The 27,748-nt window shown below is 32.3% G+C and overlaps 1 protein-coding gene across 2 annotated transcripts in view; it reads right to left on the bottom strand.

Annotated features, from left to right (window-relative positions):
* Positions 1 to 27,748, bottom strand: part of LOC148603711 (integrin alpha-4-like) — a 56,369-nt gene that overhangs the window by 10,989 nt on the left and 17,632 nt on the right. For both annotated transcript variants that reach the window (XM_088553877.1, XM_088553876.1), the window contains exons 2-11: positions 11,353 to 11,489; positions 10,264 to 10,343; positions 8,311 to 8,511; positions 7,626 to 7,686; positions 6,763 to 6,879; positions 5,950 to 6,062; positions 5,159 to 5,236; positions 3,076 to 3,216; positions 1,131 to 1,242; positions 734 to 913 (exon numbers count right to left, since the gene is read on the bottom strand). In XM_088553877.1, the coding sequence (XP_088410003.1) occupies positions 734 to 913; positions 1,131 to 1,242; positions 3,076 to 3,216; positions 5,159 to 5,236; positions 5,950 to 6,062; positions 6,763 to 6,879; positions 7,626 to 7,686; positions 8,311 to 8,511; positions 10,264 to 10,343; positions 11,353 to 11,489 (1,220 nt within the window). The remainder of the gene's footprint in view (positions 1 to 733; positions 914 to 1,130; positions 1,243 to 3,075; positions 3,217 to 5,158; positions 5,237 to 5,949; positions 6,063 to 6,762; positions 6,880 to 7,625; positions 7,687 to 8,310; positions 8,512 to 10,263; positions 10,344 to 11,352; positions 11,490 to 27,748) is intronic.

Below are 27,748 nucleotides of genomic sequence, written 5' to 3'. Positions count from 1 at the left end.
TCAAATTTACAAGCATTTTACATCTGGTTATTAATATTTAAGAAAATTCATTTACCTTCTTCCGAAAAATAATACTATTAAATATTTGTGGGAGGGATACCGTAGTGTCAAGAATAATATAAGACAACTAGGAGACTTCAAAATCATAGATCATGGTCTAACCGTGAAACCAGGAAACAGAGACGGTCTACCTTCATACTGTAGCAAACAAAACAAAGATATAAATACGGCCAAAACCTGATGACAAAGAAACCAAAAAATTACACAAAAACTAAAGCTGTTATGAACTCCAACAAAAAGCTGGAAATGACATCAGGTGCTCCGAACGTGTAATCATGTCCTGCTGCGTAGCGAAATCAAAGTGTTAAGGAATAAAATAAGATAAGAGTAAGTATAATAATGTAGCTCCAAATAAAAACTATCCGACGACGGAGGCACAAATCCCCCCCCCCAAAAAAAAAACAAACAAACAAAAAAAAAACCAAACAAACGAACAAACAAACAAACAAAATAAAATCAACAAACCAAAAACAATAAAAACAACAAACCAAAAACAATAAAAACAACAAACCAAAAACAATAAAACAATACAAAATAAAAACAAATAGGTACATAAAAAAACAAAACAACGGAGCAATTCCAACTTTTTCGTGTCTTAAATGTTATTAAAACACATATGTGTGCATAACAAAAACCTTAAGTTGGTAAATCTACTATTGATCCATCCCAATACCTGTGTAATTGTTGTTGTCAATATCAAATGGAGTTGAAATATACCATCCAAATGACCTTAAACCTATATCTATATCACTTGCTCGAATGGTTTGTACTTTTTCCAACATTGTTCCTCCACCATGGTAGATATAAACTGTTCCTCGATTTTCATCTTCATAAGGTGCTCCTATGGCAATATCTGAAAATCAAGGGAAACACCAGCCTTAAAACTTATTAATATACATTATGAAAAAATAAATTTTAAATAATATTATTGACTTGAAGTAAAACATACATACATGCCTAAAACGAAAAAAAAACTCAATTAAGAAACAAACCACACGCACACAAATAATTATCTGTTTTCAAAACATTTCACAAATGTAACAATTTTCTCTAGGATAAATAGATGATACCATTAAAGTGGTCCTTATTGATATCACCAATATATTGCATCGCAGTCCCAAATCTTCCAAAAGGTATCTCGCCTTTCAGTGTCTGACCACTAACTCTCAGTGCCACGTTACCCTTTTGAGAAAAAAGATAAGTCATCACAAATGCATTGGATTTCATAATACTTCCTATTTTTGAATGAAACATAATCATTGAAATTTTTGCAGGCTGAAGTCTTAACAATAGTATTTGGAAAGACAAATTCAGGACAAATTGTATTTTTCTATATATTCATACCTGATTCACTGGAAAAAGTTTTTTTTTAATTTTTCTTCTCGATTTTAAGATATGGAAATGTGATGAGATCAATTTATGAATTAATTATATTTATTTCTGAGAAAATTAATGATGTTGAGTTCACAATCTTTTTCTTTTCCGACATTTTCTTTTCTCAGTATTTGGGTAATCTATCATTTATCCAACTCATTTCTCATTGATTGACTATCTCTGTCACATTGTCTGTTCTTTTGTTGTTTTTTATTGGTTCTTGAGTTTCTATTCTAAATTTTCCCGGGTATTGGATTATTAGTTGAATTGTATGAAAGACGCTCTTATGTTATTTCGGTTATTTGGAAAAAATACACGTTTTGTTTGATTTCATTTTCATTCATTTGGAATGCATGTTCATACTTACTGAGGTTAGTTACTAATATTTCTGTTTCTTTAATAATTTATTTCACATTTTATTGATTTATGAAAGTGCGCGTATATGAGCATTTTTGTATGAAGAAGTATGAATGAGATTAAATTCTATTAGGGTTCTATTTTATAATTTCACTCATCATTTTCGTACAAATATTAAGCAATCATTCATTGTTTATATTTACAAGTTACGCTAGTTTAATCAATGACATGAATATCGATTTCTTCATTTAAATGTCAGTTATCAGTAATTGTGAACTGCCGATCATATGTTATAAGTAGATATTTTGTCTTACAGATCTGTTTGCCCATGCAAAAGTTTTCATTAACGACAATCAGTACCCTTGTACCACATATAGGGTAAGCTTTGCGTTATGTGTTGTTGTTTTTGAAATATTTATGTTTTGGATGTCATATTTTCCATGACATCGTAAGGACTAATGTATTTGTTGCATATGTCATACATTTCTATATAAAAAAGTTTACATTTACAAATTTACATTTTTGATAATATTAAATACATTGTATAAGAGGTGAATAATTAGATCCACAAATGCTTTAACTTTTTTTATTAAATGTGACTATAAAGATGTACAGAGTTACCTTATTTATTCTGTTTTATTTGTGATATTTATAAATGGTTAAATGTACATTTCAGGGATGTCATCTAGTCATCTTGATCAATAAAATTGAAATATACGAACTCTTCATTTTTTTGAAGTGTCAATTTATTCACTCTCGCAACAGAAAGTTTAGTACCTAGCTACCATACAAAAAGAAAACTTGAATTTTTAAAATTCCCATCGGTTAAAACATTAGAGCATATGTGGAATGTAAGTTTTAATTGACCAGCTAGATTCATTATACCTTCCAGTAGGAGAGTGGCAAATATCTTAAATTGAAAAAAAATGACAAAATGTCAGAAGCTATAATACGTAATTGGCGTAATTAATATCTTATTTCAATAAAATGTCAGGATAAAACAAGCAAGGAGGTAAAATCAGTAGATCTGAATGATTATGAGACATAAAAAGGTACAGTGTATTGAGCATGAAAGTTTATGCATCCTTGTATGTCCATTGGCATACACAAGTTACACAAATATACTAGTAGTGCTCGACGAATATTCAAGTAAAATTGAATCAAAATATTTCAAACAGTATTTAAAATGCCTAAAATATCAATTGTATTGTTTAATGCTTGTTACGTTGAGAGTCAGTCTTTAATTGATTAACAAAACATATAATTATAATATGGAGCACTTACATCTGGGTCCCCGTAGTAGATATATACAGCACCACCATCTATAACATTATCAAAGTAAAGTGGTGCTCCGACTAGCAGGTCATCCAAACCGTCATTGTTAATGTCTTCGAATACTAAGCTCGCTCCATACCCACAACCGGACTGTAGAAACAGTGTTTTACTTAGTACTTTGTTGTTTATTTTTTTATGATTGAAAATGGATGAGACATTGTATGGCTTTGTAAATAAAAATTAAGCGGGGTTGTGTTGGCTCCATTTTCACTTGATTTGACAGTTCCGTCTGCTTAATCGGTTACATAGAGGGAACCAAATTAAATACATATTCGGTTTTAACTTTGCTTTAACTCAAGAGGGAAGGTTATGATCATGCCAAAGTATATCTATTCCGCCACATTTTTGAAGTCAGGAATTTCTGGCCTCTGTATTGTTTTGTTTTGTTTCACTTTCGGTTTACTTTTATATTGTTAGAGTATATGATGGCAAAATTTTCAGTGTGATTGTGTATAATGTTGTTTTGAGGCCTGTCCTGTGGTGTGAAAGAGTTCATAGGGAACCAAGATTCTATCGGAAAGAATTAATACAGGGACAAAGATAAGATATGGAAAAGTAATCAAGGGAACCAAGGTTATAGCGGTAATCAAAAGAATGCAATCCAGGGACAAAGACCAGACATGGAAAACAGACACACACAACAAAGAACATAAAGTAACTAAAATCATACATACAAAGCAACAAAAGTAAACGAGCAACTCGGACTCCACTAAAAACTGGGAGCATGGACCTCTGCTTTTCTAGAAACACCCGTCGTGCTGCTAAAAAAGTCAATTCCGGGGAAGACGAAAGGAGGGAAAACTTTGACAGACTGATCAAATCGGTTCTCATTGTGCAGATGGATACACCATAACAACCCACGAGTTCATGTTGATAGCAATAAAAAAATGCTGCAGTGATGAATTCAATCTTGTAGCAGTGTAATCCTGTTCTAGAACTCTAATTGTAAGAAGTCAAGCGCGTAACAAAATGTCTGCATAGTTACGGTAAACTCTGGCATGACATATGAGTTGTGTTATATAAACTTCATACGCAGGTGCTGAAGAGATGTCGTGATGTTTTCACATTGTTCATGTTGTTCATTGAAGACCCATGGATGGCCTTCGTCCCGGTGGGGTTGTTGACACTTTGACATATTCGCCATATTCATTCTTGTTACGTATACCATTGTAAATAGTTAAATTTTTATTTAATATAAATATCCTAAAAGCCATTCATTTGTATGTGTTCCGGAAGTGGCTAAATTTGAGGTCATCACAACAGAAGTTTTATAGTCGTCATCATGAACTCGTAAATTGTTATGGTGTATCCATCTGCAACCATGAAAACTGATTTATTCAACGGGTCATAATTTTCATTTCCTCGTTTGTCTACCCCGGACTTGACTTTTTATAAACAACTCGGCGGGTGTTTCTAGAAAAGCAGAGGACGCCCACCGGTGCACCTGGTCCATGTTCCCAGTTTTTAGTGGAGTCCGAGTTGCTCATTTGCTTTTGTTACTTTGTATGTATGATTCTAGTTACTTTATGTTCTTTGTTGTGTATGTCTGTTTTCCATGTCTGGTCTTTGTCCCTGGATTACATTCTTTTGATTACCGCTATAATTTTGGTTCCCTTGATTACTCAAATAAAAATTTTATCATTGAAACACCTGATAAATCTATAGTTGTAGTGTTGCTTTTTTTAAAGAAAAATTGTATGAAATTATATACACCAATTCAGTAGGTTTTTTTTATGCAAATATAACGGCTTTAAGAGGAGTTTAGATAAAAACATGGAAAGAATGTAAGATGTTTTATCTCCCATTGCTAGCATTCAATGTCATTTCTCGTTTATTTATTTTTTGCTGTATACACATCTACACTACAAAAAAATAACACATCCAGATGAAGTTACATCAAAATCTTCTGCGCTGTGTAAAGCGAGCTGCATTTACATACTCATTTTTCAATAAATCTAAGCAATGTAAAACGACGACTTACAAATACATAATACCTATCATGCGCGCAAAGCTATTTTTATAAGAATACTACCTTTTCACCCATAAACTGTTTAATCACGGATACCTCCTTAAATCCTATATCATCAATCACAGCACAAACGACCATAACCTATTACAATTTGCATAATTCATATTAGTAAACTGACCAAGTAAAAAGCTTTTGCCAATACCCTTTTTATACCGATCAAATCTCATCATATCTTGAGTTAGCAATATGATTTTATATAAGCAAAATGGACTACGTAAATAGTGTTTTCCCGTACAGCGGTAAACAAATAACTTTTTTACCCCAAAACGTTTGACCCTGTATGTGTGTGAAATGGACTAATAAAAAACTTTAGCTCGCAAAACTATTCTATTCTGATCCGATCGTATTGTTTATCGAATAAGTGTTATGATGTTAAATTGTGCTATTCCTTTTTTAAATAGTATGAACTTAAGAATAGTTGCATAAAAATTCATATTGCAAAAAATAGATAACTCATGTGGTACTCCTTAAGCAATCACCCTGATCACCAGATGAACCACTCTTTCAATCAAAAGCGGAATATAACTACTCACTTTCATAGACTATGATCCATTGATCTTTTTGATTAAGAGATCAGTAATAAAGATGAGTCAGATGAAAAATTAGTAAAATAAGAAGGAAAAAAAAACACTGCTATAATACATTGGAATTTTTACAATCCGGGAGAAACAAGTTTTTCTTAATATCCTCCGGTTATGCTTTGCTATAATTCATTATGAGTTATGATATCATTACAACCAGTCCAATTGTGAGCCTGTTACTTGATATAAAATTATGCTATACTTAGAACTGACCGATCCAACTATTCCGAATGAAGACATGTAGTGTGGCGCGCCAAGAACGATAACCTCGTTACAGCCATACGTGTAGGTCTTACCAGACGAATCGCCAGAATATATTGAGTAACCTGTAAAAAGGGAAGGCTAATAATTGTGTATAAGCATAGCATTCAATACTGCAGAGGTGATTTAAAGAAGGTTTAGCATGCAAGACAACGAAATTAAAGCTAAATGACAATATCAATGACTACTCAAGTTCTTTCAGACTTAGGACGACTTGTCTTTCCACCGAGTTGTACATATTTGTTCAGATACGACACTAGCTTTTGTTTTTTTTTCATTCGGAACTATTCGGTCCTCTCGTGAGCAATAAATCCATAAACCTATTTAAGGAATGTCTGTTATATTTTTAACGTCTGTTTGAAAAATAACCTCAATGTTCAATGGTGCGCACTTGAAAACCTGCTACGCAGATCATTTAGTGTGCACCATGTGATTGAAGTTATTTCCTCATAGACATAAAATATATAACAGTCATTGTTTTGATAGTCTTGAAACTAGAAATCTCAACCAAAACATTTGACTTAATTTAAAAAAAAAATAATAGACAAACATAATTTCTATTCTTATTCAAATGTTATTCTTATTCAATTTGTTATATATATATATATATATATATATAAATAAGAATAAAATACTTCATAAAAATGGGCATTGACAAACATTAAATCGCTCTGTTATTGCAGTCGTGCAGATGTTTGTTTTTTCTTAATTGTTGATATTTGCCATTTTTAGTAATGTTTTTTTTTAAACATTTTGAATTTATACCTAGAAGAGACCCTTCTTTAATGGCTGTTTGTATGTTCTGATCAAAAATGTCAGTGTGCGCAAAAATTTTGAAGAACCGATCAGACTGTTCCCATGCGTTATATTGAACTATTCCGCCTGCAATTAAACATCAAAAGACTTATTCAAATCACAGTATGTGCAAACATTTTAAAGAATCTATCAGTTCGTTTTGTGCATTTATTTACTATTTCACCCACAGTAATACATTAAAGACATCGACCTCACAATTACTTAACAGAATGATGCAAATTCTACATTTATCAATCGTAATGGACTCTGGAGGTTTAGAAAAAACCTGGTTTAACCCACCGTCGTAACCAAGTCCGGGCCATTGTAGTTGTTTCCAACTTTCCAGTTTTTGCCTTGATATTACAATTTTATGCGGCTTTTAAATTTTCTTTTTGACTGTTTATTACCCATAATAACAATGATAACAATAGTCGATGAGAATATTTTGCACAGTATATTGCATTTGCATTGTTGATGAAAAAAAAACCACTTATAAATATAAAAGCACAGAGGCTAATTATATCAAGATTGAAAAAAAACATAAGATACTAGTAAACCAATTTAATTAGAAATGAATTTTAATTTTCACTATAAATCCAATGCAAACTCAATTCCGTTACTTATTTTATCTTATTTAAGTTCATAAGGCTGCTGTTATGACAAAATAAGGAATGACGAATAAGTCAACATAGAAGCATTCACTACTGTAAGTCGTTATATGCTTTATGATTTATGTGTACATTTTGTAACTTCAACTCTATTGATAGCGGCTTTTCAAATCACACATTTAATCAATGACCAAAATGCTTCAGTACATATCAATTTGTAATCACCCCTGTCCATAAAGAGACCTGGTGCTCCCATTATCATCGCTGCTTCTGTTGATGCTTTGTACTGGAAAGAAAATGAAGATGTTAACTTAAGGTAAGAGTACGAGAAAATTTACAAATGAGTATATTTTTGAATAAACAAATGAGGCATATTGGGTAAAGTGGAATATTTTTGTGATAATGTATTGTATGCTGTCTTTGATATGAAACGCCATTCCGTAAGAGGACATCATCAAACGTATTAATCAAATGCAAGCCTACCATCAAAATATTTAAAACATTTTACAAAGTATTGTGTACAGTGAAACCTGTTGAAATCAATCATTGAATAATCCGAAAGTCTGCCAGACACTTTGTTCGCCCCTAAATATAAATTATGATGTATTTTAACTTGTTAAACCCAATGCCTGTCTAAACTAAACCCCTTTTGATGAGCTACACCTAGGGTAAGGGACTTAACTTTTACAAATCATTGGAACGTTTGTAATCAGCATTTTACATCAATCTCATGTAAGCATCAACTTTACTTGCACTGATTTCATTCTGTTTTAAAATAAAGCTCGATAGGCTTTTGTGAAATTGAATAAGAAATATGTCCCTTACCCTAAATCTACCTCCTTAATGTTCAAAAGGGTTCGGTTTTGACAGATTTCATTGTACTTGAATTGAAGGTTTACAATGGACTTACTTTCTTGGGAGATATGGAGAACCCTATTTGAGCTGTATTATATGCATCGCTTTGTGTAAATGTTTCACCTAAAATCTGAGTTGAAAACTCTTTTGACACGTATGTCTCTAATGATTGGTCAATTTTAAAACATCGTCCAATCGGATGTGATTTATTATCATCCTTCATCTCTTCCATGTCGTTCCAGAGAGGGGCGCATACCTAGCAATAGCAACAGTCTTGTATTATATATTCCTCATAAATAGCTGTTCATGGAAACAGGACATATAATAGTTTTTCCTTTCTCTTTCTTTTTGGCTTTTATTTTTTAAATTTTTTTTTAAGAAAAACAGTTTTTGCATGAATAGGAAATAATGATTTCTGTTTTAAGGTGAAGAAAGTCGAAAAATCCATGTAAAATACAGATTGAACTGTCTTTCTCTCTTGTTAAGTTAGCGTGGTTAATAGGATATTTAAAAAATGACCAATCAGCAAGAAGAAATTGTTTACGTCAAATGAGGCTCCAGACAGGAGAATCCAAATAATGATTAATTATTAATATGCTTTTTTATTCAAATGAATGTTATTTCATTTCCTGTAATCTTTTTTCTGTCCTTTAAAGTTTAAAAAATTTGTATCATTTCAGATAGTTCACCAACGAATTATATCATATGTATTATTATTTGATTCTAAAACAAAAATTGGGTAAAAAGTCGAGGAATTTTAAGACTTCGCCCATTCTTCTAACACGGAAATATTCAGAGGAAGTTAAGTACATGATGCTTAAGATAAAACACATTATTTAAGTATGATACTTTACACTACCTTAAATGATTGAATTAGAATGTGATCAAGTTAGTATATAAGACTAATTATATATATGGTCACGAACTGTACAAACTATGTGGTACGGTTTTAGTCATAGAGTAATGGTAATTGGTTATTGGTCTGCAATGTGTAACAAATTTCCAAGTAATGCCTATATGTGTGATGCTTCAATTTTGGCATTTGTAATTGTTGTAAAATGCACTACATTAGAAAAAAATGCATGTAACTCTACTTAATAGGACGACCGCGCAAAAAACATGACAATTTTGTTTTAAAAAAGTCTTTTCTCAAAGTTGAATATTGTTTTTTTTATTAACTCTGCAACGGTTAAAGAGAAATTAATTACATAGACATCATTAAAATCCATTGAAAAAGGGAAATAACTCTTTCATTTTGTGCAAAGTCTGGTTGCCTTCTTAGAGGACTATGAAATCATTTTCTAAGTCATCTTTTGTCTTTTAAACAAATCTTTGTATTATTTGACATACATATTATATAAACATTACATTGGAACAAAAAATCTTTGGAATGAAATTTACCATTTGCCTTCCATATCATAGGAGTTGCCTGGTTTCTAAATGGTTTCTTAAGTGAAGTGATAAGGCATTGACCATCACATTATTTCAATACATTAATTATTGAAGGATGACAAATGGTAAAGTTACTTCAATATCATAATAAAGTTCGAAATACATGTAAATTATTCCAATTACGCGGCTTGAAAATGCATTGGTTGACATGATCACATTCATTTTTATACATTGATTAATTACAGACATAATTCGGCTAATAACGTTCCTTCAATATCAAAGTGTATCTCGAAAGAAAAGAACCTAAAGGAAGTGAAAAAGTATCATCGATGAACGCCTACTTGAAATGAACAACTTCAGCAGAGTTAAATATGCAATAATGTAGTAATATGACAATTCCGTCATGGAAAACGTGATATCATATATTTTTAATTGCATTCGTTTATGTTTTGTTTTTAATTTGTTGTTTTGTATTTTTGTATCCCTCATTTTCAGGGTAGTAAAACGATCAAACCCTGGTTCAATGTTTTTACGTTTCTTGGTACCATATATGTTTATTCTGATGTCCAACGTCAAAGTTGTCCTTGATTTACGAGATTCACATAGATATACGTACTACAATGATATTCTCAATAACTGTCATAGATGAACTCAATAGTTGCCCATTTTGCCCAAAATCTACATCAAGGTTTCCATCTACAAAAATGACGCAATTCGTAATACGTATTCTTACAATGATACACAATTTATACGTGTTATTTTAGCAGGTGTCTTACATGTAAGTGATGTTTCCCAGTTTATGAAGCGTTATCTGTCCAAAATAAGTAAAAAATGCGAAAATGTAAAAAAAATAAAATTAAGCCTTATAGTCCGAGCTAAGATGTAGTCTCCAATTCAAGAGTCATTTGCACCAATCAACGTTTATGACATCATAATATCAAGTTGGTTTAAACAAAGAGTAATCAAGGGAACCAAGGCTACAGCGGCAACCAAAAGAATGTAATCCAGGGACAAAGACCAGATGTGGAAAACTGACATATACAACAAAGAACACAAAGTAACTAAAATCATACATACAAAGTAACAAAAGCAAATGAGCAACTCGGACTCCACTAAAACCTGGGAGCATGAACCAGGTGAACCGGTAGGGTAAGCATTCTCTGCCTTTCTAGAAACACCCGCCGAGTCGCTCATAAAAAGTCAAGTCCGGGGTAGACGAAAGAAGAAAGGAAAACTATGACACGTTGACATAATAATCTGTGTTCCCAAGATATATCATATCATTAATACTTTTTGCCCACTCACCCCAATTTGTTTTGAATAATTTCATTAAAGATACTTAAAATGTTGTTTGGGAAGTTTTAGTGAAACTATTGTTATTATTTTTTTGGTGTTGTTAATAGATAAAACGTTCTAAGACAAAAACTATGGAAATTCTAGAGAAAGTCCTTTCCGCTAAATTTTTTTTTTCAAATGCTTTCATCTCAAAAACGAGCACGCTGACCAATTTATTTTTTTTCTAATGTTTATATTGTTCTAACATGAAAAATTTAAAAAGATTATAACGCTTTGAAATCCTTGTTATTCGTAAATAAACCAGCGAACAACCTCAAATTTAGTTGTATAACGTGAGGCTGAAAGAAAAAAAATGAGGGCTTCATAATTCTAAAACTAAAGTATTTTTTTATGATTGCTATGAATATACCATCAGTCCTTAGGTCCATGGGTTTACAGTCATCTTGCTGTCGGGATGTCAAATTTAGTTTACATTTAAAAACGTTGCCTGGAGAATCAATTGTACTGTCGTTTGATATGTTTGCTTTAGGTGCACCGATTACAACCCTGTAAATAAAAATAAGAGTAAATGTTGAACTTAATGGATAACTATATGTAGCAAATATTTATCTTTTATATCATATACAGTAACCACAGGCGTCTCAAACCTATTCCTTTATATTTTGTGTGAAGTTTCTATTTATTTTGTCAGCAGCATTTTCTCTGGTTTTTGATATAAGATTTTGTCAGTTTCTCAAGACACTCGTTGTCGTGCCAGCAAATAAAGCTCCAAACGACATCGTGTTTACGTACCAAAGACAATATGTTAACTGTCCAATAAAGTAGATGACTTTAGACAATCAACTTTGCAACCAAATTTATTCACTGAGCATCGAAGTAGTACATAACAACTAATAATGAGACTCGTCAAAAAAAAAATACTTTAATATCTGAAACTATATCTTTTCCTACCAGCAACTTGATACTAGTGCCCTTATAAACGATATATTGTATAGTCAGCCATGTGCATGACTAAACCCTTTCAAAACTCCTTATTTTGCTCATCGCAGTGAATGGTCGATTTTAAAGTTACTGCGATAAAGTAAATCAGACGTTGATTCACAAAACTACTTAAGACCCAAAATGATTTTTTTTGGTATCCATACTTTAAGTGACAGTATAAAACTTCCATATGACGAGCAAAAGTAGTGTTTGTGTAATTTTATTTACCAATTTACATTCCCATAATGAACCCAAAAATTTTAAAATGCAGCCTGATTATAATCAGAAGTATTTTGAATATAATGTTTGTGAATATGTTAAAATTTCTGATCGAAAGTAATTTTATAAGCTTGGAGAAAAAGTGTTCCAACAGGCCATGGAACAAAACCAATGGGAATGAGAAGAAACTATGGATCATTCTTGAATGACCTCTTTCTATCATCTAATAAAGGTAGGTTTTTACAAAAGTTTCTTCAGCCAGGTCATTCAATTCCATTTTCCATTATAAAGATAATCTTTTATCGCTGAATGATCCCAATATCAATGGTAACTTACATCTGATCATTGAAATAAACAAGACAAGGAAGCTACTTCCGTTGCGTACAGACTTAAATCTTGACATAGATGACAGGAAGCTTGAAATCGAAACTTAACAATATAATTTCCAATTATAATCTTCCCTTTCTGAGTAGCATATCAAGCCTTTTACGTGTATATTTTTCTCCATTACCCTTTGAAATATTTGTGTAGCAGACTCCTGATTCAGGGAAATGCGTCTCAAAAGGTATCCTACCTAATTCTTATTTAGATATTAGCCCTTGGTTAAACAATTCTCATTTTCTTCTTAAATAAAGAGTAATGATTGTTTTTTGTACATTATTTTTTTGTGTTAATGTGACCACCGATTATGACGCAATAGCATGCAAATGCTATTTAATTACCACCAGTACGTTCACGCCGCGATTGAAGAGGGGGATTACATGCGCTACAAAACAGATTTAACCCACCATTCGTTTAAAATGCCTTTACCAAGTCAGTACCATTGCGACACCAGCTGCTCCGGTGGTGTGATTTCTATTTTGCCAGATTTGTTTTGGACTTGACTTTGAATCGGATTAGTTTTCTGTAATTTTGTTGTTTACCTTGATTAATTTGTTTTGTCTTGCACGTGGCTTTTTAGACAGTGTTTCTTAGTATCATGGATATTGTCTTATTAGCTCCTATGTCAGGGTATGTTTAGCCGTTTAAAAATATAATCACTACTTAAGTTTTAGATATTTATCACCATATAATACCTTCACATAGTGGATGCAAAAGAACATATCTGACATAGTAAAACACTACAATTAAAAGCAGTTTTTGGCATGGCATGGGTTGTCTCCTTATTGTATAACTTATGATGTACTATGATTCTCAACCCCACATTGGAAGAATTGAGATTGATTTTACGTACCGTTGGGGACAGAATTTTTATAGGATTAAAATGGTCTGGAGCTGGCATTTCAGTTAACTGCTAGTAGTCCTTAGTTTGTACATTTGTGTAATTTATATTCAGTTTTTTATTTCCGTTGTAACAAGGGGCTCAGACCTTTTTGAACTGATTTTTAGATTTGTTTAATGATTGTGCAATATTTTTTTCCACAGTACCCGGATTTTAAAGGGTGTATGATTACGCCAAAGTAAACACCGCCGCATTTTTTTGTGCCTGTCCCAAGTCAGGAATCTGGGTGGCTGGGGCGGACATTTTCATTCCGTTGGGGTTGTTGTCGCTTTGACGTATACACTATAATACCTATTTGCGTTGTATTTATCTATGTGTAGATATAAATGATATTAAAGACAGATGCATTTCTTTATATTTGATTTTTGGATACATCCCTTTATGAAAGACAATAACAAATATTAACAGCGAGAAATGAAAATCTTATTCGGTTATAGAATACTCTAATACAGATATTCAAAGATTTGTATTGGAATTGAGGTGAATGAACAAATGGGGCCTTTATGCTCTAATAACCATGTTTTTCGTAAAATATGTCCTAACTATTTCTTAGAGGCATTTTCTTAATCACTCAAGATGTCTGAGGTCATCGTCACAATTTGATCGACTTATTTAAAGTTTATATATAACAGTTGAAACAATATATCGTTATATTCATAATGCACGTCTTAACCCTCCAAACTTGGCGCTTAAACAAAAGGTGCAATTTTCAAGAAAAAAAAACTATTGAATCGCAACGTCAAGAAATATATCATCAAAACATTCGAATATCATCCCTAGAAAGATCTGTTTCTGATCAGGCGAACTCGAGCAGAGAGCGAGAGAAAGACTGCAATTTTTTTTCTAAAAAAAGCATTGCTGACCTCGAGAATAGAATCAAATCTCAGGAACAACATTCTCGTCGTACACGTTTACGATTCAATAACGTGCCCGTTCCTACAGATGCCATTGGCAATATCCAGCATCCCGTAGATACTAATAAGCATTAGCTTTAACGTTTAAGATATCACTATAAATTACATTGGAAAAGTTATTGGGAAAGTCAGACAGAGCAAATCTCAAATCATAATCCGTGTAATCTCATACTCGACCAGATATCTGGTGTATTCGAACAAACAGAATTTGATAGGAGATAATGATGGAAAACCTGAAAATGTTTAGAACTTCCCCTGTTAAAAAACTTGCGGATCTTAAAAACGACAAGAAAATTAGTGCTCATTGGTCTGTTGATGGTAAAATCTTGTTAAAAGGACTGAAACTTGAACAAAAATTGTTATAATTAATTAAAGGACCACCAAGATTTAGTCGATCTAGAGTGTAAAATGAGAGAACATTAACGTTGAATATGTAGACCCGTTTTCATACCCAAATATTAACATTCCTGACTTTCGTTACTGTGGAAGTTTTTATCCATCACAACATGGCTCAGTTGATGAGGGTTTGGCAATGTCCCCAACATGTTCTATGGTTGTCGATTCAGAAAATAAATATAAAAATTATCTTCCGTGTGTATACATGTATCACTCTCTTGAATATTTACTAATTAAATCTGCCTAGACGTACATGTACTTGGTAAATTTTCCATAATGTATATAACAGTATAACCTACCAATTTAAAATATTTATAATTATGCTATGCAGATAATCATTTCTTCTGAATTACAATCTTATAACTATCTTTTTATAATTCCCCCCTCCCCTCAGGGAAAACACAATCTTTTATACATTAAGAAATATCATCATCAAGATGGTCTAGACAGTAATTTTTATATGAGAAGATATAAACAAAAAAAGGTACATGAATACATTTTACCAATAAATTATACCTTTTGGAACCCTAAAAATAACGGAAACTTCTGTCAATCGATATCCATGTGTGTCTCGACTCGCTTTGTTGACTTTGTATATAATTGATATTTAAACTTCAGTAACTGGGGGACAATCAATTATGACCAGATCGATTGATTATTGGGGTTTAACGCTCGAGCAGCAACACTCAGCTATATTTAGGCGATGAACATGAAATGCATGACAACATGAACATGAAATGATCATTACTATGAAAAATGAGACAGGACACAAGGAAAATAGGGTCAACAACTTCGATTGCCACTAGAAATAGGGAGGGATTATGACCAGAAAATCATCGATTAAATGCCTTGAGCCTATAAGACTTCAATGTTCTTTATATTATATTCCAATATAAATATTACACATAAAGGTGAAATTCTTTCCCTCAAACCCAGAAATACTTCCAAAGGTGGCAAAAGCTACTAATATAAAATTCTCGCTATCGGGATTGATTGCCAACCAGTCGAATGCTACACTGACTCCCAAGAAAATAACATGGCGAATAGTAATGACGTCGTTTAGCTAGTAAAGTCAGTTTTTGACTTTTCCATGTAGATTGGCGAATCTGATGTGTTCAAATTGTGGTGTAGTAGTATATATATAGACATTTTATTTCATGTTATGTAGAGGTCGCAAGTCAAAACGACAGGGTCAAAACAGTTAGTAGAGCGGTGCATGGACAAATATGTCGAGCACATAGCCAGCTCAAACGTGTAATTTGACCTATGCAATACAAAATGCCAACGAGACCTTATACGGACCTCTGCCCTATTTACTCTGTGCTTCCCCATCGAACAATCAGCTACAAACGCCTCTACCAAGTCAATTAGGGCCTATTACACACGTCTACCTAAATAATCAAACGCACCGCAAATACTAGTAAATAATGGACAAGGTCAAGGATACATTCCACAAATGTCAACATTCATATCGAATCTTGCACTTACATTGAATGATATCCAGAATAAGCTATCAAAACTTTCATTATTAGACAGTATTGTTGATCTACTGCAGTATATTGAGCAACGATTTAGCTCACTAGAAATGACATGGCTCATCTTAAACGAACAATGGCAGACCAACAAACAAACATTGAATCAAGTGATAGAGAAATGAGAAATTGTCTTGAGAGAATGCGAGAGCTCGAATTTGCACGGGAATAATAAGATATAGGACAAAACAAATACTCGATTCAATTTTAGATCAGCAAACACGATATATGAAATACAACCTGATTTCTGTTTTAGAACATTGGAATGGTTGTTCCAGAAGCCCGGAAACAAACGAAAACACCGAGACAGTGCTGCGAGCTCTCTCAACAACGAAATCAACATAGATGATCAATTGGCATTTCAAAATGTACACAAACCGACAGACAATGAACGTCCAGTGTAATATTCCGAATGGAGGACAGAGTCACGATCAGAGGCATGACAAAGGACAGGACAATCGGAATAGTGATGTGGAACTAAATAATAAATAAAGAACAAAAATAAGATATCGTATTTATCTAAATGTATGTGGTTTGATTTCCAGATAGAAAAACCTTGATTTTTTAAACTTTATAAAAACTTATGATATTTTGGTATTACAAGAGACAAAAACAGACAAATATGATCATTTTAATGTACCACACTGGTAAAGTTATAAAGCTAAATACAGAGAAAAATGCATGAGAAAGTCAGGAGGCATTATTGTTATATATAAAACAACATAGAACACTTTCTAGAATTTCCTGTCTCTGTTTCACATTTCATCTAGTGGTTGAGAATAGATAGTACTTTTTACATTCAGATTAAAAATTTGTAATTGGATGCTTAAATGTCCTCCAGAAAATACGAAGTACGCCTCCCCGATACTTGTATTAAATTTGAGTCTGAAATGTTTCAAATTGTTAGAGATAATGAACATGTTGGATTTTTGGGTGATTGTAACGCTAAAACAGGACAATTGTTCTATTATGTTGAGAGCACTGAATCCTTACTTGATATTTTTTTAATCTGAGGAAGAACAATCAAGGGAACCAAGATTCTAGAGAAATCAAAAGAATGTTATAATCCAGGGCCACATACCAGACATGAAAAACGCGGTTAATCGTGACATGCTAGTAAAGAACATTAATCTCAGCTAAATAATTTTTACAAGGAATTTCAAAATCGGGTAACACATGAAACAAGAGGTGCATCGCGAAATCCGAAGAAGTTTTGGAACATGTTACGTAACTTCCAATAACTCGCGTAATTCAAACGTAGCAGTGCCTCTAGACGAATTGTATCAGTATTTTAGAGAATTGAATTTCAGCAGTGATAATGAGATTATAGATGATAATGTTGATGTAAAGGTTACAGACCACCAATTCAACCAAAGAGCATTCGGAACGTACGCAAAAATAGTCCTACGCAAAAATTACCCCTGTTCCTCATAGTGCTGTGAAAAAAGTTCTCATCTTATTTAAAAAATTTAAACAGTTTCTGAAAGGAAAAACATTTCTGTACATTTTATAGGTGCATTTTGCTTCTTGTGATGTGAAGCCTAATCTCCATAATGATTTTTAAATATACCCCTATCTTGTGAAAACACTGGGATTTCCCATGCTATTTATAGACCCTTCACTTCCGGTGACCAGTATTGCACTGCAAGTCTGCTAACCCCACATGCCATTCTGAGGATTGTGAGCTGACATATGTAGAATCATGCTGATATATAGTCCTCTGCAGGTTAAAGTTAAGGTAAAGTCCAGAGAAGCCATTGAATATTGTGAAATTAGCATAGAAGCCTATGGAAAGTGGAATTAGTGGTTTTTAGCCTTAAAATGAAGCCATGGCAAAATGAAAAGTTTCTTGAAATAGCTTTAAACTACTTGAAGATCTTGTTAACTTTGCCATGAGAGGAATACGCTACAAAAATCCTTCAAAATATGCATTTTTTTAAGTTATAGGTCCAAATTATGGAAAATTGGTCTTTTTGGCTGATTTTTATGTCCTATCTTGTAAAAAGTGTAGAAAATTTAGTAAAAATATCAAATATTAAACTTTGAGGGCTATATTTACCTAAATATGGTGGTAATAAGCACTTGAAATCAAGTTTTGTGTAGATTTGAGCAAAAATTAGGTTAGAAATGAGGAAAAACTCACTTTCATTACTGCGGTTAAGGCCATATCAGCATTCCCCTATGGCAACATGGAAAATCCATTATTGAGTACTTTTTTTGCTTTAGGTGCCCTTTACTGGTCATGTTTTAATATGAAAACACTGTATTTACAAATTTAAAGCCAAATATATCACCTTTTGTGAAAATTTAAAGATTTAGGATTTTTGACATGTGATCAAGAAAAAGGGGGAGGCATGTCAGAAATAAATTTTTAAAAATAGACCAATTTCTCAGAAAATGATTACTTTTAAATCTATTTCTTCATTAATATTGTTAAAAAACAAGTTGTGATTGATATTTTTTATTTGAAAAGTCAGAAAAAGTGAAAAAGTTCTTTGCAAATATTTAATGCATTTAAGTATGGTAGAATATTGTCATTTTTTTGCTCGCACAACTTGGTTACCCTATATTCAAAAATCAAATATTTAAAAAAGTGCTTGTCACATGTCACTGAAACTTTGCAAATGCATTCAGTATGTGTGTAGGAAGATACCTGTATAGTTATTTATTTTTTCTAAGACAAAAAGTGACTCTTTAGGTTACAGACCACCAATTCAACCAAAGAGCATTCGGAACGTACGCAAAAATAGTCCTACGCAAAAATTACCCCTGTTCCTCATAGTGCTGTGAAAAAAGTTCTCATCTTATTTAAAAAACTTAAACAGTTTCTGAAAGGAAAAACATTTCTGTACATTTTATAGGTGTATTTTGCTTCTTGTGATGTGAAGCCTAATCTCCATAATGATTTTTAAATATACCCCTATCTTGTGAAAACACTGGGATTTCCCATGCTATTTATAGACCCTTCACTTCCGGTGACCAGTATTGCACTGCAAGTCTGCTAACCCCACATGCCATTCTGAGGATTGTGAGCTGACATATGTAGAATCATGCTGATATATAGTCCTCTGCAGGTTAAAGTTAAGGTAAAGTCCAGAGAAGCCATTGAATATTGTGAAATTAGCATAGAAGCCTATGGAAAGTGGAATTAGTGGTTTTTAGCCTTAAAATGAAGCCATGGCAAAATGAAAAGTTTCTTGAAATAGCTTTAAACTACTTGAAGATCTTGTTAACTTTGCCATGAGAGGAATACGCTACAAAAATCCTTCAAAATATGCATTTTTTTAAGTTATAGGTCCAAATTATGGAAAATTGGTCTTTTTGGCTGATTTTTATGTCCTATCTTGTAAAAAGTGTAGAAAATTTAGTAAAAATATCAAATATTAAACTTTGAGGGCTATATTTACCTAAATATGGTGGTAATAAGCACTTGAAATCAAGTTTTGTGTAGATTTGAGCAAAAATTAGGTTAGAAATGAGGAAAAACTCACTTTCATTACTGCGGTTAAGGCCATATCAGCATTCCCCTATGGCAACATGGAAAATCCATTATTGAGTACTTTTTTTGCTTTAGGTGCCCTTTACTGGTCATGTTTTAATATGAAAACACTGTATTTACAAATTTAAAGCCAAATATATCACCTTTTGTGAAAATTTAAAGATTTAGGATTTTTGACATGTGATCAAGAAAAAGGGGGAGGCATGTCAGAAATAAATTTTTAAAAATAGACCAATTTCTCAGAAAATGATTACTTTTAAATCTATTTCTTCATTAATATTGTTAAAAAACAAGTTGTGATTGATATTTTTTATTTGAAAAGTCAGAAAAAGTGAAAAAGTTCTTTGCAAATATTTAATGCATTTAAGTATGGTAGAATATTGTCATTTTTTTGCTCGCACAACTTGGTTACCCTATATTCAAAAATCAAATATTTAAAAAAGTGCTTGTCACATGTCACTGAAACTTTGCAAATGCATTCAGTATGTGTGTAGGAAGATACCTGTATAGTTATTTATTTTTTCTAAGACAAAAAGTGACTCTTTAGGTTACAGACCACCAATTCAACCAAAGAGCATTCGGAACGTACGCAAAAATAGTCCTACGCAAAAATTACCCCTGTTCCTCATAGTGCTGTGAAAAAAGTTCTCATCTTATTTAAAAAACTTAAACAGTTTCTGAAAGGAAAAACATTTCTGTACATTTTATAGGTGTATTTTGCTTCTTGTGATGTGAAGCCTAATCTCCATAATGATTTTTAAATATACCCCTATCTTGTGAAAACACTGGGATTTCCCATGCTATTTATAGACCCTTCACTTCCGGTGACCAGTATTGCACTGCAAGTCTGCTAACCCCACATGCCATTCTGAGGATTGTGAGCTGACATATGTAGAATCATGCTGATATATAGTCCTCTGCAGGTTAAAGTTAAGGTAAAGTCCAGAGAAGCCATTGAATATTGTGAAATTAGCATAGAAGCCTATGGAAAGTGGAATTAGTGGTTTTTAGCCTTAAAATGAAGCCATGGCAAAATGAAAAGTTTCTTGAAATAGCTTTAAACTACTTGAAGATCTTGTTAACTTTGCCATGAGAGGAATACGCTACAAAAATCCTTCAAAATATGCATTTTTTTAAGTTATAGGTCCAAATTATGGAAAATTGGTCTTTTTGGCTGATTTTTATGTCCTATCTTGTAAAAAGTGTAGAAAATTTAGTAAAAATATCAAATATTAAACTTTGAGGGCTATATTTACCTAAATATGGTGGTAATAAGCACTTGAAATCAAGTTTTGTGTAGATTTGAGCAAAAATTAGGTTAGAAATGAGGAAAAACTCACTTTCATTACTGCGGTTAAGGCCATATCAGCATTCCCCTATGGCAACATGGAAAATCCATTATTGAGTACTTTTTTTGCTTTAGGTGCCCTTTACTGGTCATGTTTTAATATGAAAACACTGTATTTACAAATTTAAAGCCAAATATATCACCTTTTGTGAAAATTTAAAGATTTAGGATTTTTGACATGTGATCAAGAAAAAGGGGGAGGCATGTCAGAAATAAATTTTTAAAAATAGACCAATTTCTCAGAAAATGATTACTTTTAAATCTATTTCTTCATTAATATTGTTAAAAAACAAGTTGTGATTGATATTTTTTATTTGAAAAGTCAGAAAAAGTGAAAAAGTTCTTTGCAAATATTTAATGCATTTAAGTATGGTAGAATATTGTCATTTTTTTGCTCGCACAACTTGGTTACCCTATATTCAAAAATCAAATATTTAAAAAAGTGCTTGTCACATGTCACTGAAACTTTGCAAATGCATTCAGTATGTGTGTAGGAAGATACCTGTATAGTTATTTATTTTTTCTAAGACAAAAAGTGACTCTTTAGGTTACAGACCACCAATTCAACCAATGAGCATTCGGAACGTACGCAAAAATAGTCCTACGCAAAAATTACCCCTGTTCCTCATAGTGCTGTGAAAAAAGTTCTCATCTTATTTAAAAAATTTAAACAGTTTCTGAAAGGAAAAACATTTCTGTACATTTTATAGGTGCATTTTGCTTCTTGTGATGTGAAGCCTAATCTCCATAATGATTTTTAAATATACCCCTATCTTGTGAAAACACTGGGATTTCCCATGCTATTTATAGACCCTTCACTTCCGGTGACCAGTATTGCACTGCAAGTCTGCTAACCCCACATGCCATTCTGAGGATTGTGAGCTGACATATGTAGAATCATGCTGATATATAGTCCTCTGCAGGTTAAAGTTAAGGTAAAGTCCAGAGAAGCCATTGAATATTGTGAAAGTAAAGTCCAGAGAAGCCATTGAATATTGTGAAATTAGCATAGAAGCCTATGGAAAGTGGAATTAGTGGTTTTTAGCCTTAAAATGAAGCCATGGCAAAATGAAAAGTTTCTTGAAATAGCTTTAAACTACTTGAAGATCTTGTTAACTTTGCCATGAGAGGAATACGCTACAAAAATCCTTCAAAATATGCATTTTTTTAAGTTATAGGTCCAAATTATGGAAAATTGGTCTTTTTGGCTGATTTTTATGTCCTATCTTGTAAAAAGTGTAGAAAATTTAGTAAAAATATCAAATATTAAACTTTGAGGGCTATATTTACCTAAATATGGTGGTAATAAGCACTTGAAGTCAAGTTTTGTGTAGATTTGAGCAAAAATTAGGTTAGAAATGAGGAAAAACTCACTTTCATTACTGCAGTTAAGGCCATATCAGCATTCCCCTATGGCAACATGGAAAATCCATTATTGAGTACTTTTTTTGCTTTAGGTGCCCTTTACTGGTCATGTTTTAATATGAAAACACTGTATTTACAAATTTAAAGCCAAATATATCACCTTTTGTGAAAATTTAAAGATTTAGGATTTTTGACATGTGATCAAGAAAAAGGGGGAGGCATGTCAGAAATAAATTTTTAAAAATAGACCAATTTCTCAGAAAATGATTACTTTTAAATCTATTTCTTCATTAATATTGTTAAAAAACAAGTTGTGATTGATATTTTTTATTTGAAAAGTCAGAAAAAGTGAAAAAGTTCTGTGCAAATATTTAATGCATTTAAGTATGGTAGAATATTGTCATTTTTTTGCTCGCACAACTTGGTTACCCTATATTCAAAAATCAAATATTTAAAAAAGTGCTTGTCACATGTCACTGAAACTTTGCAAATGCATTCAGTATGTGTGTAGGAAGATACCTGTATAGTTATTTATTTTTTCTAAGACAAAAAGTGACTCTTTAGGTTACAGACCACCAATTCAACCAATGAGCATTCGGAACGTACGCAAAAATAGTCCTACGCAAAAATTACCCCTGTTCCTCATAGTGCTGTGAAAAAAGTTCTCATCTTATTTAAAAAATTTAAACAGTTTCTGAAAGGAAAAACATTTCTGTACATTTTATAGGTGCATTTTGCTTCTTGTGATGTGAAGCCTAATCTCCATAATGATTTTTAAATATACCCCTATCTTGTGAAAACACTGGGATTTCCCATGCTATTTATAGACCCTTCACTTCCGGTGACCAGTATTGCACTGCAAGTCTGCTAACCCCACATGCCATTCTGAGGATTGTGAGCTGACATATGTAGAATCATGCTGATATATAGTCCTCTGCAGGTTAAAGTTAAGGTAAAGTCCAGAGAAGCCATTGAATATTGTGAAATTAGCATAGAAGCCTATGGAAAGTGGAATTAGTGGTTTTTAGCCTTAAAATGAAGCCATGGCAAAATGAAAAGTTTCTTGAAATAGCTTTAAACTACTTGAAGATCTTGTTAACTTTGCCATGAGAGGAATACGCTACAAAAATCCTTCAAAATATGCATTTTTTTAAGTTATAGGTCCAAATTATGGAAAATTGGTCTTTTTGGCTGATTTTTATGTCCTATCTTGTAAAAAGTGTAGAAAATTTAGTAAAAATATCAAATATTAAACTTTGAGGGCTATATTTACCTAAATATGGTGGTAATAAGCACTTGAAGTCAAGTTTTGTGTAGATTTGAGCAAAAATTAGGTTAGAAATGAGGAAAAACTCACTTTCATTACTGCAGTTAAGGCCATATCAGCATTCCCCTATGGCAACATGGAAAATCCATTATTGAGTACTTTTTTTGCTTTAGGTGCCCTTTACTGGTCATGTTTTAATATGAAAACACTGTATTTACAAATTTAAAGCCAAATATATCACCTTTTGTGAAAATTTAAAGATTTAGGATTTTTGACATGTGATCAAGAAAAAGGGGGAGGCATGTCAGAAATAAATTTTTAAAAATAGACCAATTTCTCAGAAAATGATTACTTTTAAATCTATTTCTTCATTAATATTGTTAAAAAACAAGTTGTGATTGATATTTTTTATTTGAAAAGTCAGAAAAAGTGAAAAAGTTCTTTGCAAATATTTAATGCATTTAAGTATGGTAGAATATTGTCATTTTTTTGCTCGCACAACTTGGTTACCCTATATTCAAAAATCAAATATTTAAAAAAGTGCTTGTCACATGTCACTGAAACTTTGCAAATGCATTCAGTATGTGTGTAGGAAGATACCTGTATAGTTATTTATTTTTTCTAAGACAAAAAGTGACTCTTTAGGTTACAGACCACCAATTCAACCAATGAGCATTCGGAACGTACGCAAAAATAGTCCTATGCAAAAATTACCCCTGTTCCTCATAGTGCTGTGAAAAAAGTTCTCATCTTATTTAAAAAATTTAAACAGTTTCTGAAAGGAAAAACATTTCTGTACATTTTATAGGTGCATTTTGCTTCTTGTGATGTGAAGCCTAATCTCCATAATGATTTTTAAATATACCCCTATCTTGTGAAAACACTGGGATTTCCCATGCTATTTATAGACCCTTCACTTCCGGTGACCAGTATTGCACTGCAAGTCTGCTAACCCCACATGCCATTCTGAGGATTGTGAGCTGACATATGTAGAATCATGCTGATATATAGTCCTCTGCAGGTTAAAGTTAAGGTAAAGTCCAGAGAAGCCATTGAATATTGTGAAATTAGCATAGAAGCCTATGGAAAGTGGAATTAGTGGTTTTTAGCCTTAAAATGAAGCCATGGCAAAATGAAAAGTTTCTTGAAATAGCTTTAAACTACTTGAAGATCTTGTTAACTTTGCCATGAGAGGAATACGCTACAAAAATCCTTCAAAATATGCATTTTTTTAAGTTATAGGTCCAAATTATGGAAAATTGGTCTTTTTGGCTGATTTTTATGTCCTATCTTGTAAAAAGTATAGAAAATTTAGTAAAAATATCAAATATTAAACTTTGAGGGCTATATTTACCTAAATATGGTGGTAATAAGCACTTGAAGTCAAGTTTTGTGTAGATTTGAGCAAAAATTAGGTTAGAAATGAGGAAAAACTCACTTTCATTACTGCAGTTAAGGCCATATCAGCATTCCCCTATGGCAACATGGAAAATCCATTATTGAGTACTTTTTTTGCTTTAGGTGCCCTTTACTGGTCATGTTTTAATATGAAAACACTGTATTTACAAATTTAAAGCCAAATATATCACCTTTTGTGAAAATTTAAAGATTTAGGATTTTTGACATGTGATCAAGAAAAAGGGGGAGGCATGTCAGAAATAAATTTTTAAAAATAGACCAATTTCTCAGAAAATGATTACTTTTAAATCTATTTCTTCATTAATATTGTTAAAAAACAAGTTGTGATTGATATTTTTTATTTGAAAAGTCAGAAAAAGTGAAAAAGTTCTTTGCAAATATTTAATGCATTTAAGTATGGTAGAATATTGTCATTTTTTTGCTCGCACAACTTGGTTACCCTATATTCAAAAATCAAATATTTAAAAAAGTGCTTGTCACATGTCACTGAAACTTTGCAAATGCATTCAGTATGTGTGTAGGAAGATACCTGTATAGTTATTTATTTTTTCTAAGACAAAAAGTGACTCTTTAGGTTACAGACCACCAATTCAACCAATGAGCATTCGGAACCTACGCAAAAATAGTCCTACGCAAAAATTACCCCTGTTCCTCATAGTGCTGTGAAAAAAGTTCTCATCTTATTTAAAAAACTTAAACAGTTTCTGAAAGGAAAAACATTTCTGTACATTTTATAGGTGCATTTTGCTTCTTGTGATGTGAAGCCTAATCTCCATAATGATTTTTAAATATACCCCTATCTTGTGAAAACACTGGGATTTCCCATGCTATTTATAGACCCTTCACTTCCGGTGACCAGTATTGCACTGCAAGTCTGCTAACCCCACATGCCATTCTGAGGATTGTGAGCTGACATATGTAGAATCATGCTGATATATAGTCCTCTGCAGGTTAAAGTTAAGGTAAAGTCCAGAGAAGCCATTGAATATTGTGAAATTAGCATAGAAGCCTATGGAAAGTGGAATTAGTGGTTTTTAGCCTTAAAATGAAGCCATGGCAAAATGAAAAGTTTCTTGAAATAGCTTTAAACTACTTGAAGATCTTGTTAACTTTGCCATGAGAGGAATACGCTACAAAAATCCTTCAAAATATGCATTTTTTTAAGTTATAGGTCCAAATTATGGAAAATTGGTCTTTTTGGCTGATTTTTATGTCCTATCTTGTAAAAAGTGTAGAAAATTTAGTAAAAATATCAAATATTAAACTTTGAGGGCTATATTTACCTAAATATGGTGGTAATAAGCACTTGAAATCAAGTTTTGTGTAGATTTGAGCAAAAATTAGGTTAGAAATGAGGAAAAACTCACTTTCATTACTGCGGTTAAGGCCATATCAGCATTCCCCTATGGCAACATGGAAAATCCATTATTGAGTACTTTTTTTGCTTTAGGTGCCCTTTACTGGTCATGTTTTAATATGAAAACACTGTATTTACAAATTTAAAGCCAAATATATCACCTTTTGTGAAAATTTAAAGATTTAGGATTTTTGACATGTGATCAAGAAAAAGGGGGAGGCATGTCAGAAATAAATTTTTAAAAATAGACCAATTTCTCAGAAAATGATTACTTTTAAATCTATTTCTTCATTAATATTGTTAAAAAACAAGTTGTGATTGATATTTTTTATTTGAAAAGTCAGAAAAAGTGAAAAAGTTCTTTGCAAATATTTAATGCATTTAAGTATGGTAGAATATTGTCATTTTTTTGCTCGCACAACTTGGTTACCCTATATTCAAAAATCAAATATTTAAAAAAGTGCTTGTCACATGTCACTGAAACTTTGCAAATGCATTCAGTATGTGTGTAGGAAGATACCTGTATAGTTATTTATTTTTTCTAAGACAAAAAGTGACTCTTTAGGTTACAGACCACCAATTCAACCAATGAGCATTCGGAACGTACGCAAAAATAGTCCTACGCAAAAATTACCCCTGTTCCTCATAGTGCTGTGAAAAAAGTTCTCATCTTATTTAAAAAACTTAAACAGTTTCTGAAAGAAAAAACATTTCTGTACATTTTATAGGTGCATTTTGCTTCTTGTGATGTGAAGCCTAATCTCCATAGTGATTTTTAAATATACCCCTATCTTGTGAAAACACTGGGATTTCCCATGCTATTTATAGACCCTTCACTTCCGGTGACCAGTATTGCACTGCAAGTCTGCTAACCCCACATGCCATTCTGAGGATTGTGAGCTGACATATGTAGAATCATGCTGATATATAGTCCTCTGCAGGTTAAAGTTAAGGTAAAGTCCAGAGAAGCCATTGAATATTGTGAAATTAGCATAGAAGCCTATGGAAAGTGGAATTAGTGGTTTTTAGCCTTAAAATGAAGCCATGGCAAAATGAAAAGTTTCTTGAAATAGCTTTAAACTACTTGAAGATCTTGTTAACTTTGCCATGAGAGGAATACGCTACAAAAATCCTTCAAAATATGCATTTTTTTAAGTTATAGGTCCAAATTATGGAAAATTGGTCTTTTTGGCTGATTTTTATGTCCTATCTTGTAAAAAGTGTAG

Source organism: Perna viridis, chromosome 11 (assembly GCF_037379345.1).
Source record: "Perna viridis isolate PV_CMFRI_1.1 ecotype Kerala chromosome 11, ASM3737934v1, whole genome shotgun sequence".
NCBI lineage: Eukaryota > Metazoa > Mollusca > Bivalvia > Mytilida > Mytilidae > Perna > Perna viridis.
The sequence above is the reverse complement of the archived record's forward strand: the minus strand, read 5'-3'. Positions and strand labels throughout refer to the sequence as shown.